Here is a 16,156-nt window from a genome sequence, read left to right as displayed (position 1 = left end):
ATAATACAAAATAATAAAAATGAAAATAATAAAAAAAGAAATAATTAAAAACAACAAAATAATAATGAATAAAAATACAAAAAATAGTATATAGTCACATATGCCAAAATATACTGAAGAATGTTATGGCTCAAAAATATAAACATATAAAAAATAAATAGTAATAATACCTAACAGTTTAACCGTGGATGTATGCACAACAAAAAATATATCAAAAGAGGTATGGAATAAATATGAACTCATGATGGAATGAAGGCACATAATGAAATGAACCATAAACATCGCCAGATAAAAATGAAAAAAATAAAATAAAATAAAGAGAGGAAAAATAACTCCTCAAGAGATCTGAAAACGAACACATTGAAAACACAAAAAATGATGAAAATTAAAAATGATTATGCATCATAAAGGTCATACACAGCTCATTAAAGGCAATAGCGGAGCAAACGCTGAAAAGATGACGTATGAAAGTAACTAACAAAAAGGACCAGAGGTGATGAGTTATGTATACACCAACCATATGATTTTATGAAGAGAAAGAAGAACAGAAAGCAATAACGTAAATGAAAGCAACCAACGGTAGCGTACACGAAACAAAAATCAAAAATGAAAGTAACCGACAAGAGCATATGTAATGCGATGCCACAATACATTTAATGCCCGTAGCTCTCACCCGACATCCTTCCTCTCCGTTCCTTCCTGCTCCCCACCCCCGTGTGTGTTTAAACCTTTTATTTTCCTCGCAGCGATGGCAGTGAAGCACACAACACAGCGGGCTCACCTCCTGCCTTTCCCTTCCCTCACTCAATGTCCCGCCCTCATGGAAACAGGAAATACATCATCGCAAGAAGGCAGGACACTGAGAGAGGGAAGGGAAAGGCTGGAGGTGAGCCTGCTGTGTTGTGTGCTTCACTGCAGTCGCTGCGAGGAAAATAAAAGGTTTAAACTACTACTACTACAAATCATTTCTATAGTGCTACCAGTCGTACGCAGCGCTTCACAATTTAACATGAAGAAAAGACAGTCCCTGCTCAAAAGAGCTTACAATCTAAATCAGGACAGACAGACAGGACAAATAAGGGATAAGGGTAGGACAGACAGATAGGACACATATGTTCTTCATATGATATTGAGCCGCTTCATACTTATCATATGTACTCCATACATCCTGGTGAAACACTTGAAGGACAGCTGGATAGATGAACTGGAAACGGATCTTGTGCTTGGCCAGCATTGCACATAATGGATAAAATGCTTTGTGTTTCTCCTGGAGTGCTGCTGAGTAATTTTGGAACAGGTGAACCAGGTTTCCATCATAAGTCAAGAGAGTGTCGGTGGAGCTTATATTGTCTTATAATATCTGCCTTATGTAAGTAATTATGAAACTTGGCAATTACTATTCTGAGTCTGTTGTCTCCTGCCTTTTTCTTCACCAGGCAGTGGGCCCGTTTTAAGCGCACTGGGCCCACACGCTCGCACAGGGGCAAATTTCTCTCAGCCAAGATTCCAACTCTGAGAGTAGAGTTGCCTCCGCCGCAAACTCAGGAATTCCCAAAAAACGCACATTGCTACGTCTGGAGCGGTTTTCAAGGCCTTGACCGCTTGTTGTTGCAATAGCATTTTTTTTAACCTCATCATAGAACTGCAATAGCGTTTTTAAAGTTGCTAGCTCTGTCAACGTGCTGCTTGCAGTATCTTCTACAGCAGAGACACGTGTCTCTAGCTCTGTGGTACGCTTAGTGATGTCTGCCATAAAGGTTTCAAATCGTGCAATTTGGGAAGAGATAGTCTCCAGCTTGTTACTACTACTACTACCTAACACTTTTATAGCGCTACAAGGCATACGCAGCGCTGTACACCATACACATAAAGACAGTCCCTGCTCAAAGAGCTCACAATCTAAATAAGACAGGTAACAGACAGAACAACTAAGGGGTAAGGGGAATTAAAGAGGAGGGGATAAACATCTCAAAAAGGATGTGGAGGGGCATAATCGAACGGAAACGCCTATCTCCATGGGCGTTTATCTCTGAGAACGGGTCCGTGAAGGGGCGGGCCGAACCGTATTTTCGAAGAAATGGAAGTTTTTGAGCTGGGCGTTTGTTTTTTTTAGCGATAATGGAAACTAAAAACGCCCAGCTCAAAAACGTCCCAATCCGAGCCATTTGGTCGTGGGAGGGGCCACGATTCATAGTACACTCGCCCCCCTGATATGCCAGGACACCAACTGGGCACCCTAGGTCAGTGCGGTGGACTTCAGAAAAAGCTCCCATATGCATAGCTCCCTTACCACGGGTGCTGAGCTCCCAACCCCCCTCCCCCAAAACCCACTACCCACAAATGTACAACACTACCATAGCTCTTAGGGGTGAAGGGGGCACCTACATGTGGGTACAGTGGGTTTTGAAGGCCTCCCATTTACCAGCACAAGTGTTACAGGTGGGGGGGGGGATGGGCCTGGGTCCACCTGGCTGAAGTGCACTGCGGTACCCACTAAAAGTGCTCCAGTGACCTGCATACATGCAGGCCTCTAGGACTTGTTACTGCTGTATAACATTGGCACACCAGTTTACACCTGAAGACTAATCTCTCCGAAAACGTCCTTTATTGGAATAACCGCGTTTACTCACAGTTAACTGCAGATCAGAGGTTGTGCCCCACACATGGAAGGGATCTAAAACTGGCTTACAAAAATGGGCACTACCTTATGAACTACCGGAAACACAACAGGGCACACTCTGACCCAGTAGGCAGGGGGAAAAGCACCATGGGAGAAGAGCCTACCAACTACCAACATCGTGAGACTGTAACACAAGCTAATGAAATCACGGAGCACAATACCCTACACCCACCACAATGCAATACTGATGTGACCCTGTAGTGCACCCGAGAGCCACATCTGACCCAGGGAAAGGCTGTGACAGGATTGAACATATTCTGCTGTCATGGAGGTGGGTACGGCATTTGAGGCTGGCATAGAGGCTGGAAAAAAAGTTTTTAAAGTGGGGTTTTTTTTGGTGGGAGGGGGTTAGTGACCACTGGGGGAGTCCGGGAAGGCCATCCTTGATTCCCTCCAGTGGTCATCTGGGCAGTTGGGGCACTTTTTTGCGACTTGTTCGTGAAAAAAAGGGTCCAAAAAAAGTGACCCAAAATCGGGGTAAAAACGCATTTTTTTTCCGATTATCAGCTAAAGACACCTATCTCTCCTCGGCTGATAACCACGCCCCAGTCCTGCCTCCACCACGCCTCCGGCACGCCCCCGTCAACTTTATTCGTTTCCGCGATAGAGTGCAGTTGGAAACGCCCAAAATTGGCTTTCGATTATACCGATTTGGGCGCCTTTGCGAGAAAAACGCTCATCGCCCGATTTGGGTCGAAATATAGGCGTTTTTCTCTTTCGATTATAAGCTGGATAGTGGAATTAGAATATATCTGCCTGCAAAACATAAATACAAACTTTTCAAGGCATGCAAAGTTCTATATGCCACATCTGACAATTGAATTTTAAGTATAGCAAGGACAACCCTATTTTAACACACAGCACTCATCCTTTTAGGATTGCCCCTGGAAAAAGTAGTTTACCTTTAAAACAAAAAAAAAAAAAAAAAAGGGAAAAAAAACCCCCAGCAATACCATCTCTGCACAATATTATGTAAAAGTGTAGGGAAGCGTTATACAAACTGAAGCAGCTTGGTTTCATGGGATTTTCGGAAGCACTTGCTCTAAAAAGTCATAATCTACAGGATTCTAAGAAACTGACTCTCTTCCAAAGAGATTGTAGAGATTTAAGGCTTAAAGCAGGTTTTAGCTTTAAACTATAGAGTTTTTATCATATTTTAATTAAATCTGCAGGTGCTTGATGAGAATAGCAACTATTTAAGACATTTATGCTTACATTTATGCTTACATCTGTTAATTAAACAAGAATCATTAATAGAATCTCATCACTTGTGTAGACTTTTTGTACAGAATAGTATTAAATCAAATTTGTATTATTGAGTAACACTGTCAGAATGCCTGAAGTTTTGACACTTTGGTAGCCTGCAACTACAGTTCTACAAAAGCCATGTAAAAATTAAGCAGGCTTTCAAAACAAATTAGGGTGTGTGTATGGGGGGTGGGGGGTGGGGAAGAGAAGGTGTGTGTGTGTGTGTGTGTACATACACACACACCAACTTACTGTTGTGTATTTTGAGAATTCAGGTTGGAAACTTCAATAAAAGATTAAGAATTAAAAGATTCAGGTACTCTGGCTCTTCTACCCATATTTCACATTTTTGTAAGGTTGATAATACACAGTCAATTAAACAAAAAAAAGGATTCATTGATAAATGATTTTTGCTACTAGCATAGAACAGGAGAAAGCCCCCAAATAGGGCCTAAAGGTAATGAGCCATTAACAGGATGATGTTAGCAAATTCCTAAGGTTTTACAATTGGAGAATGCATTCTGATTCAATTAGTGCAGCTACAGTGGAAACCACAGCCTGCAAATTCACTTCTCAGGTGATAAGGTTGATGCTGTTGTAAACTGCCTTACCACTCCGGGTACTCATGCCACAGTCTTTTCGTTCCCTTGATTAACTTGAGCTCGATCTGCTCGGGTTGATTTACCAGGTTTAGGATCGGTCAGTCGCTCCACAAATTTGTCCATAGGTTCAGCAAGCTTTGTTGAGAGAAATCCGTGCTCAAGACAAAATGCTTTAAAATGCTGATAAATATGAAAGGGAGCCCAGGAGTTCGGCAGGCACATGTCCTCCCACTACTATAACTACTACTAACGTGTGCGAGGGGTGGGGGCAGGAAGGAACGAGGAGGAAGCCTGTCCGGGAGCTGAGGGCAGGAAGAGCTGCCTACAGCGTTGCTCCAGCCATGCATTTGGGGGGGGGGGGGGGGGGGGCAATGCCCCCCTCGCCCCTCCAAACTATGCCAGAGCTTCTGGAGGACTAAAATCTGGTGAGCTGCTGTTTTTTCTGCCGGCTTTAGACATTGCTGCTCAGATGGGGCAGAAGACTGTTCACTCTCTCTCCCGCTGCAGCCTAATTGGCGCCTAGAGGACCGGCACCGATTGGAGGAGCAGGACAAACTGGGTGGGCCTGAGCTGAGATTGGGTGGGCCTGGGCCCACCCGTAGCTACGCCCCTGGCTTCAGTTATCTGCATCAGGGCCCATAGGAATAAAATGGGCCCTGCTGCAGATAATGCAAGCTAATCTTTAGTAAAAGACCCCCTTAATGGCTGGGGTGGACATCCTGACTGCCTTCCTCTTCTTCCCCTTGTCTCCTATATCAAAAAAAAAAAGAAAAAAAAAAATCAGTCCACTCAGATAAAAGAAGGAGAACGCTCACCCACCAGACTGGTAGATTTCACAAGTAATAATGTTTCCACCTCAGTGCTTTAAGGGGATTCCAAGGGCCTGGCGTACCCCTTTGGCCACCCCTGTGGCTGCGTTTCTGTGGCAAGATTTTATAGGGAGAGCACAATGCTGACATCAAATGCTATGGAGACCTTCCAACCAGTATGGGAAAGGAGTGTTGGATGACAGTTCACCCCACCAGGTCTCACACCCTTTTAGGTCTCTGGATATCTCCTCCTTTCTCCAGCAGGTACAGTCTAACATAAAACTTACAATTATGTTAACAACATAACAAAAGTAAAAATGGCTAAATATAAACATGAATACAATTAGGGCCCTTATTACTAAGCAGCATTATAGGCGCGTTAACGTTTTTAACGCACGTTAACCATGTACATGCTTACAATATCCCTATAGGTGCCTACATGGTTAGCACGCACACTAAGTGTAGGTGTGCTAAAAACACTAACACACCTTAGTAAACAGGGCCCTAAATGAGGTAAATTTGAGAACTCATAAAAACCTAATAACTGTTGATGTTGTTATTTTTTATGGCATTGTTAAAACACTGTTGTTAATTCTCTAGTGTTAGTCCAAAGTAGAGAGTGCATTTTGCCCCATCTCCCTGCCCCCTGCCGCAACTCCACATTGGGGGTCCCCAAGTCCCGCCAGCAGAAGCCTTCCTCCAGCGCTGTTCTCTGTGACATTGCCTGCCCTGCGGCTGCTTCCCCTCACAATGTGAGGGGAAGCAGGGAGGGCAGACATTGTGGTGGAGAACAGTGCTGGAGGAAGGCTTCTGCTGGTGGAGCTTGGGGACCCCCGCCAGCCAAACCAGGGCCCCCAATTTAGAATCCTATGTCTGCTCCTCCCCAGCCTCTAAGGGGGGCCCAGGGCCGGGGTCTGTCTCTCCTGCTTTTGTTAGGACCCGGGTGATTGAAATCTTCACCTCCTCACCCCCCTCTCGGTGGCCCTGCTACAAAGTCAGTTGGGATAAATAGATGGGTGGCTAAACTCTAGGCAAGTTCTTTGTACAGTTAAACAAGATATAAGGAACTGGTCTAAGGTACAGTGTGTGTAGCAAGCTAATTCACGTGCACAGTGGTGTATAGTCAGTCATTTTATGTATTAAAGGCTTGAGAGTAGAACCAGGAATCTATACTGGAAAGGCACATAGGCATATACAGATATGTTGCCCCTATTTTATAAAGACAGCATGTGCACCTATGTGCCTTTATAAAATTACCTCAGGGCAAGTAGATGCACATATTTTCACCTGCTAGAATAGGCATGTCAGTACTGAAACAAATTAAGCACTTAAGTGCTGCTTTTATAAAACATGCCCCAGGAATGTCTACAGTAGATGTTCTATATCTGTGCATCATTATATACATACCCCACCCCCACCCTCCCAGGGAATTTTAAAAGAGTCTGTTTAAGCACATAAAATACTGTTCTACAGTGAAGTAATTTCAAAGCTAACCCTCACAAACTGTGCTTACATAGCTAAAAGGTTCCCAGAGAAAGAGAAAAAATAGAAGCTTACAGATCATTAATATAAACAATACAGGCAAAAGTTTTTCACTTTACATTACATATCTAAATTCCTGTGTAGTGTAGGAAACTAACACAGGGATCCTTTTACAAGGGCGCACTAGCGATTTTAGCGCACACTAAAAATAAGCATGCGCTAAACACTAGAGATGCCCATATGCTAAAAACGCTACTGCACCCTAGTAAAATAAAAATGTATTCTCTCAGTAATGAGTAGAAAAGTGAACCTTTAGCAAATCATAAAAAGAAAAACTCTGACACCCCCCCCCCCCCCTCCGCATTCAGTTATCAGTTCAATCAGGACATTTCTAGACAGAAATTATTTATCAATCCAATTCTTACATGATCAGCAGAAAGCTCTCACTAATCTCATTCAGTCCTTGGATAGTGAACCAGTGGCTAGTGTTTGAAGGCTGACTAATCAGACTCAGTTTGACTCATGAAGAAACAGCCTACTCTTACCATAAATACTTCCTTTTAAATCCCTCTCTTTTATGTGGTTTAACTTAGGAGTATGATGAAAGTGGGAAACCCTTTCTTACACTGCTTCACTGTTTGAAAAATAATAAAAAATGAACCTAACATCAATTAAATTTTGGATTGGTTCAAGTGTTTTGGATGTTCCTACATTTAGGCAGATCAGACTTGATATTTATCATCCAGGTTGAGGGAGCATTACCCTGGAACTCATTACCATATGAGCTAAGTGTTACTTCAATGCTACAGTTTAAAAAACAGATGAAAGCATATTTCTCTGAGGCATACTGCACTTAAGCATTGCAGTTTATTTATTGTTTTGCTGGTTAGTCTACTTTAATAAGTAATAGACTCAATGTTTTTGTTTTTTATGTCTTGTTTGTTTGGATTTTATATATTTTTTTATTTTGTACACTGCCTAGTGTTGCAACATAGTGTAATAAATGAACAAATAAATACATAAAAGTTTCCCAGAGCAGCCCTAGCTGTCCAGTCCCAGTTAACCTTCTGACAACACTCCTTTCTACTTTCCATTTCAGACAGACTGGGGGTGCTCAAGCACCCACAGAGCTGGCACCTATGTCTAAGAGCCTTACATAAGGATGTTCAGTTTGAAACTCAGTCTGTCCTGGGGAGGTATGAGTATGTACACAAGGTTAATATGGTTTTTTTTTTCTCTCTCTCTAATAGTCTATCTGTATTTTTTTTCATGCTCCCCTTGCCTGATTAAAAAAAAGGTCCTACAGTTGCTGTGTCTAACTCTGAAGATGATGGAAATTTGGGTAAGTGTGTGCCCACTCTAGTCCTCAGTATTTCCCTTTTTCTTCCCAGTCCTCCCTGTTTCTTATTCACACTTCTCATTTTCCATATCTTCCTCTTTCTAGCTCCTTGCCTCTCTCTCCTTCTCCTTCTTTCCCCTATTTGTTTCTCAGTTTCTCTCACCGTCTCATCAGCCTGCCTCCCTTTGCTTGCTCGGTAAGTCTGTTTATAGAGTTCTCACAACGTCCTGCACTTAAAACTTGCTTGTTTTCCAGTTGAAGGCTAGGAATCATCCCTTAAATCTTAGTCTATATGGACCAATTTTGTGCATTTTGTGATGTTATGGTTTTATTTCTGTGCATTTTTTGTTAAATGTTTTTATTGCATACTGTTCTGGGTGACCTTTTAGGCTAGCTGGGTGGGTGGTTGGGTAGATGATTTATAAAGCTATTTATAAATAAAGAAATAAATACAAATATTATCATATAAATTAGAAGAATCCCTGTTGCATTGCAGAGAGCTAAGTAAAGTGACTTAATGGGGAAAATGCACTAACTAGAAAATGACTGTTGCGTTTCCTGATGGCCTCTCTGCCATAGCCTGAAATAGTAAGGGTAGAACAATGGAACAATGAGGAACCAATTCAAAAAAGAAGCAGTTAAACTATGGGAGCTACTCTGAGCTGCTCAGTAGCTAGAACATCTCTACTTTGGAGACTGAGGAATGCAAAGTTCATTTCTAATAAATAAACCTAACAGAAGAACAGAGGCTGTAACTGAATGCTGGTGACAAGGGACTGGAAACATTCTGTTCTGCCCTGTAGGATCCTACCACATCACGCCTATTACTGAATTAACAGGGTAATTCTAGTTTATTTATAAGGATCTAAATATTTGTGTATATACACACTATTTATATTATTTAGAATATATTGATCAGACAAACTGAAACCACTGTTGTCACATAACTAATTTAACATCTACATATTACTGACAGGTAGCTCAAGATTACTCCCCAAATTTTGGGGGTGTAATGTTCTTTTTCTGTATCTGGGGTTTCATAGACTGTGCTTGGAGTGGAGGAGTGGCATAATGGTTAGTGCAGCAGGCTTTGATCATGGCAACCTGGTTTTGATTCCTACTGTAGCTCCTTGTGACCTTGGGCAAGTCACTTCACCCTCCATTGCCTCAGGTACAAGAACTTAGATTGTGAGTCTTCTAGGGACAAAGTATCTGCATATAATTTGTATAGCGCTGTGTATGTCTAGTAGCACTATAGAAATGATTAGTAGTAGTGCTTGTTATAGTAGACAGCACTTCATTAATCAAGGTGGGAATTTTCCTCAGAACCAAGACACCACAAGCCAACCATATTTTATTCTTTATGATTTTAGTTTTAATTGTCACAGCCGCAGCCGTGCCCTGGGCGCCAGGTTGTGCACTGACGTCGGAGGGTGTTGGGATGCGGGTCCACGGCATTCTTGAAGGCACTCGATGTAGCGGGCTGTCCGTGCCACTGTCTTCGGTGCTCCGGTGTGCCGTGTTGTTGATGCAGGCCATGCTCATATGGGCCATGCTGGAGCAAAGCCTCTTAGGTGCATCCTGCTGGAATTTGTGCAGAATTCTGCAGTCATGCAGAATTCAACATTTCTGTGTAGAATCTGCACGCTTCCCTGCCCGCTGCCATGACCCGGCCCTCCCCCACTCACTCACCCGACCCCCCCCCCCCCCCGCCTGCTGCTGCCTGATTCCCCCCCCCTCCCCCCGCCCACTGCCATGACCTGACCTATCTGAGCACAGCACATCTCTTCGGGGGCAGGAAAGAATCTCACTCTTTCCTGCCCCACTGCCACTGATGTCTTGCTGGTGCTATGCTTTTTCCAAATGGCCGCCGAGACTTCAAGCGGTAATCTCATGAGGCTACTGCTTGAAGCTTCGTTGGTGGCTGTTTGAAAAAAAGCATGGCAGCAAGGCAGGAAATAGTGGGGTTCTTTCCTCTCCCGAAGTGGTTCTCTTACTGCAGCTCCTCCTCCTCCTGCCAAAGGGGTGAGTACGGGGGTGGCTGGAGGGAGGGAGGGGCTGTAAAAAAAGAAAAAGGGGGATGCTGTGGGTGGCTGTAAAAAAAAAAGATGCTGTGGGTGGGAGGGGGCTTCAAAAAAGGGAGATGCTATGTGTGGGGAAGGAGGGTCTTTATAAAAGGGCGGATGCTGTGGGGGAAGGAGGGAGGATGTAAAAAAAGGGGGATGCTATGTGTGATGCAGGGAGGAAGAGGGGGCTGTAAAAAAAAAGAGGAATGCTATTCGTGGGTGCAGGGGGGCTGTAAAAATATTAATGGTGTGTGGGTGCAGGAAGGGGAGCTGTAAAAAAGGTAGATGCTATGAGTATGGATGGGCAGATGCATTCCAACTAAACGCAGAAAAAACACAATCCTGCTTATAATCGAAAAACGCCTATATAGCGACCCAAATCGTGAGATAGACATTTATCTCCCAAAAACGAATAAATCAGTATAATGGAAAGAACAATTTAGAGTGTACGTGGCGCACGTCCATTCAGAGAAAAACGCCCAAATAAGGGGCGTGTTAGGGGCGGTGTTATGAGGTGGTCATCTACAACGTATAACGGATAGCGAAATGATTTGGGGTGGGTGCGAACATGGGCGTCATTGCTTAAACACGAAATAAAAGCGACCAGAGCAAGGGGGAAATCGTCTTTAGACCCATTAGCGATTGTGTGGAGTTGGAGAGTGGCGAGATCGGTGTTGGGAGAGAGCTGAATTGTTGGTTGCAGAGAGAAAGCTGAGTGTGTTGAGTACTTGTTACGTTCGTCTGTGTGCTCTGCCTCTTTTGTGTCTTACCCTTTGACCTTTCCCTACTCCTACTCCTTGCTCTATCGCCCCCGTCCCCTTCCCCTCCCCCTATCTCTCTCCATTCACTGTTCCCATGTGTATACTGTAGTCCCTGACCTCCGTTTGTCTCTGTGTTCTTGTACTGTTTGGCGAGTGAGTGGCCAGAGGGCGTGGTGGCTGGAACTGAGAGATCTGTGTGTTGTTTGTGTTTTACTACTAGTACTAATACTTGCACTGGTGGGGACATGGATGCAGTTAATGCACTGGTGGCTGGCATGGTACAGGAAGAGGGCACACACCGCAGGAGGTATTCACAGCCCCGAGTGTTCAGGCCCCGCACCACCTTCCTACAACTCAGTGACCAGCAGTGTCTAACAAGGTTCAGGTTTGATAGGGACACCATTGTGCAGCTTTGTGAGCAGCTGAAACCCCTCCTTCAGCCCCAGACCCATAGGAATAACCCCATCCCTGTCCACCTCAAAATCACTGCCTCTCTCTCTGTCCTGGCCACTGGGAGTTTTCAATCTGTATTAGCTGCTAACACAGGGCTCACCCAGGCTTCTATTTCACACTGTCTCACCCAGTTCCTGGATGCCTTTATAACTCACACCTCTCACTACATCACTTTCCCCACCACCCCCCAGGCCCTGCACAACAACATGGCCGCTTTCTATGCTGTTGCTAGATTCCCCTCGGTCATAGGTGTGATTGACTGCACACAAGTCCCACTCAGACCCCGCCCGGCCACACGAAGCCACCTACAGAAACAGGAAGGCATTTCATTCGATGAACATGCAAGTAGTATGTGATGCCCAGGGGGAGATATTAGATGTGTGTGCCAGGTACCCCGGGTCCACCCACGATGCCTACATCCTACATCACTCGGGCATCTTCCGCAGGTTTGAGCGAGGGGAGTTCACTGGTGGATGGCTACTAGGTAAGTGCAACATGGATGTACCCATACTATACCTCCTCCACTGGGCAACCCTCCGCCCTGGCTTCCTCCACTTCACTCCACAACCCACTATTCTAATCCCCCCTGTACCTGCTCCAAACAATACACCCTCATCTATCTCATTCTGCTTTTCTCCAAAGGTGACCGAGGCTACCCGCAGAGGACATGGCTCATGACCCCCATGGTCCACCCACAACCAGGGGCAGAAGAAACCTACAACAGGAGACATCGCAGCACCCGGGGGATCATTGAGTGGACCTTTGGCCTGTTGAAAAACCGGTTCCGCTGTCTGGACCGGTCTGGAGGAGAGCTGCTCTACAGTCCAGAAAAGGTGGCCAAGATCTTTGTGGCATGCTGCATGTTGCACAATTTGGCCCAGCGCAGAGGACAGCCTCTCCCAGAGGAGCCACAGCCACCATAGGAGGCCCCAGATAAGCAGGAGGAGGAGCTCCCTCCACTCCCAGCCCACAGAGCAGAGCTCAATGCTTACCAGCTTGGCGTAAGAGCAAGACAAAGACTCATAGAAACAAGTTTTGCGTGAAAGTAAGTGCACATTTATTTATATTAAGTGCATAAGTGTTCACCCCACCACCCCCCCCCTCCCACCAACCCTCACCCTCCAGCATGTGCCATCACTTTCCCCGTCCCCTTCCCCTCCTACCCCTCCCACGGACTTCCTTTGCAGCTGGTGCTGCAGGAGAAGTATCTTCACACTCTGCTGATGTGCTGCTCCCACTGTCCTCCTCCGTATCCACACAGCAGCCTGCGGCTTCGGCGTGGAAATCTGGCCACCTTGTTGGCTGTAGCCTGGCCACAGGACCCAGAATGGGAGCTGGTTTGGTGGTGGGTGCTGCAGTAATGGCTGTGGAGGCGCCCAATCTCAAGGCCCACCTCTTAGCTAGTGGTGGTTGCTGCCCACTGGAGGAGGAAGTGGATGGCAGGTCTTGCTGCACCACCACCGCTGGAGTAGGTGGTGTCACCTGAGGGCGCAGGCCTTCAATGGTGTGCTGCAGCTGTTGCAGTTGCTGGAGCACCTCTTGGTGGGCTTGGCGCTGCGCCTGGAGGGCTTCCCGCTGCACCTGCAGTGCTTCCCGCTGCAGCTGTAATTTTTCCTGCCAGTACTCCTCCAGGCGCACATTGTGCCTGAGCAAATCAGTGGCCAGCCGCAGGAGTTGCCTCCGTTGGCTGGATGGCCTGTGGCGAGGAGCTGGCCCCCTACATGCATCCTCCTCAGCAGAGTCAACCAGTGGTGGAGGTGCCGCCTCTGCTGGTGGTGCTGGTGGAGGTTGAGCCTCTACTGCTGGTTCAGCTGCTGCAGGTGGTGGTGGTACAGGCTGTACTGGTGCAGGTGGTGGTGGTACAGGCTGTACTGCTGCAGGCGGTGGAGGTTGAGGCTGTCCTGTTGGTGTAGGCCTTTGTTGGGCTTGCAGGCCACTAGGGCCAGCCTCCTCAGAGTCATCACCTGTATAGCACAAGGGTGAGGAAGTGTGTTAGTGAAAATAACCCACTTTTGTCTTTCAGCATTCATATACATTGGCCCCCAAACTGGTGACCCAGCAAAGAGCTGGTGAGGAGGAAAGGAATTGACACCGATGTGAAAGAGAGCCCCACAGGCAGCTGGGTAGAGGTGATGTACGGACAGCCAAGAGAAGGACACCGCTCACAACTTTGTGGACAAGCTGTTTGTTGTATATTAGTTAAAGTGAAGGACATTTCAGCATGTCTTGTGTTACTACTGACTTGCTAGACTGCCTAGAACTGCTTTATCACCCCCATTAGAGGCTCCTTAAGTTGCATGCATGTGGCCCACACTCACTAGAGCACAGAGGTAACAGAAAGAAATAGGCACAGTTTGGTGATGAGAAAATAGGAGGGAGTAGTAGGGAAGGAAGGCCCCCCCAAAGTTGTGCCACAGTAGTAACCTACACACACCCATAGGAGCCAACTGGGGGTGCTAAGGCCAGTGCACAAAACTCCACCCTGGACACCTACATGATAGTTGCTCAATATTGGGGGTGTTCAAAAACCCACAGCACCCACAGAGTGTGCTCCTATGACACACATGAACACTACCACTACTCAAATAGAGCTTACAATGTAATTAAGATGCACACACAGGACAAGTAAGAGAGAAGGTAAATGAGTACGGTAGGGATAGAGAGTAAGGGTACAGAGCAAGTGAGTAGGGGTAAGGAAGTCAGGACAGCATCATAAAGATGGTCGTTTATTCTACATATGAGCACACCCGCCTGAAACTCGCTCATAAAGATGGTCGTTTATTCTACATATGAGCACACCAGCCTGAAACTCGCTCCCCCTCCTCCCGCCCCCCCCCCCCCCCACTCCCCACCTCCCACCTCCCGGCCCGAACTTGTATAACACAGTTTAATGCAGCAGAACAGATAGCCCAGCTTCATAATCGTCAACCTACCTGAGCCCTCAGGCTCTGCCGAGGTGTCAAGGGACCCTATTCCGTGGATGCCCTCCTGGGGTAGGAGGGAGTAGACCATGAGCTCCAGGGGGGTGAGGTTGTCTGTGTCATGTGGTGGGGGATGGGCACCAGCCTTGCGCTTCACATCCCTCCTCAGCTTCCGCCACTTGCGCTTGCAGTCCTCCACGTCCCTTGCACAATGGAAGACTGCATTGATGCTGTCACGTACCGCCTCCCACTCCCGCTGTTTGGTGGTTGCAGCAAGCCTCTGCCCTGTGGGAGCAAAGAGATTTTGGTGCCGTTGCTGGATCTCCTGCACCAGTAGCTCTACCTCTCCATCTGAAAAATTTCCCTTCCGGGTTGGGGGCTGACGCGGCGGCATTGTAACAATGGGGTTTCGAAAATACGGAGTGAGTGGGCGCTTAAATACTCGCCAGGGACGCCTATTTTGGACAGGGGATAGGCGTTCCAGATATGAGCGGTTTCTTTTCCATTATACACACATTTCCTAAACATCTCCAGCTGAGGTAGCGATTAGGCCCATGTGATTTCGATTATGGATACATTAATATGGGCGTCCCCACCCGCCTTCCCTTTCTTCATTGCCATTTAAACCGCCATTTCCTGTGCTGGGACGTTGCAAGTTGTTCTTAACAATCGTTTACAGGGTTTTACCCTCACTTATAATAAGGTTTGTGTTTGGCAATGTATGCTTGGGTACACCTGTGTATTTGGGGGGGGGGGGGGTTGTGATTAGGGCTGGCCCTCAGCCACCACGCCTTCCGTTTCCACTCTTCCACATCCCGTGAGCCTCCCTTACTTTCTCCCATTTTCTCTGCCTGGTTGTAGCAGGCAGTCTGTGGTGGCGAAGAAATTGCTACAATCGGCCCAAATCAAGCACCCCTCGGTAAGAGTCAGTTCACTGAGGCAGACGTCCAGCTAATATTCCTGAAGATAGAAGGCGCACTACAAATTCGTGAAACAGACGTTCATGGTAAGCTCTCATTTGTCTGCCAACTCTTCTCTTTCTGCTCATAATCAAGGAGTGTCCATTCACTGTATGTAGTCTGCAGTCAACTCTCAGCTAGCTCTCTTTTCACCAGGTTCCTGTGCACTGGCTGGAGGCCATCAGCGCTGTACTGTGTGGGGTTGGCAGGTCCTCAATGGTGTGGGCCAGCTGTTGGAGCTGCTGTATTGGTTCCCGGTAGGTTCCATCTTCCTTGTTTATGTGGTGAACCCCAGTCCCCATTTATGAAGTGGCCACCCATTGTCAAGGTCGATAGGAGGAGGAGGGGGAGGGGGAATAATATATGCAATGGATGTGTTTAGCACATTATTGAACACCTTCCTAAAATCCTCCCTAGTTAGGGAACAAGAACATTTCTAACATTTGGTAGCCTGGAAAATAGGCTCAAGGTGGCTACAGGTACTGCCTACTTAGCCCTTAAGACGTGGTGGTGAGGGAGAGGGTTCTGTGTACAGGTCCCAACCCAAATTAACTGCAGGTGGCCACAGCCTGGCGGCTGCTGTGGCCTAGTGGTTAGAGCACCAGCCTTGTAATTACAAGGTTGCCGGTTCAATTCCCACTACTGCTCCATGTGATCAAGGGTGAGTCACTTCACTCCCGGTTGGCTCAGGGACAAACTGAGTCATCCTGTGACAGAGACAGACCTAGAATATCTGCATGTAACTCACCTTGAGCTACTACTGGAGAAAGTGTGATCAAACCTCCAAATAATGAGCACCATATTTATTTGTGGCCTTCTGTAACTCTTGTATTATA

General features: G+C 46.4%; 1 protein-coding gene across 4 annotated transcripts in view; it reads left to right on the top strand.

The window, feature by feature from the left end:
- The window catches only part of LOC115475873 (FXYD domain-containing ion transport regulator 5-like), a 314,171-nt gene that overhangs the window by 125,030 nt on the left and 172,985 nt on the right, over nt 1-16,156 (top strand). For 3 of the 4 annotated variants that reach the window (XM_030211932.1, XM_030211930.1, XM_030211928.1), the window contains exon 4: nt 8,119-8,163. The exons of the other annotated variant lie outside the window; for it this stretch is intronic. In XM_030211932.1, coding sequence (XP_030067792.1) covers nt 8,119-8,163 — 45 coding nt within the window. The remainder of the gene's footprint in view (nt 1-8,118; nt 8,164-16,156) is intronic. 4 annotated transcript variants of the gene reach the window in all.

The sequence above is a fragment of the Microcaecilia unicolor genome, chromosome 8 (genome assembly GCF_901765095.1).
Source record: "Microcaecilia unicolor chromosome 8, aMicUni1.1, whole genome shotgun sequence".
Lineage (NCBI taxonomy): Eukaryota > Metazoa > Chordata > Amphibia > Gymnophiona > Siphonopidae > Microcaecilia > Microcaecilia unicolor.
The sequence above is the reverse complement of the archived record's forward strand: the minus strand, read 5'-3'. Positions and strand labels throughout refer to the sequence as shown.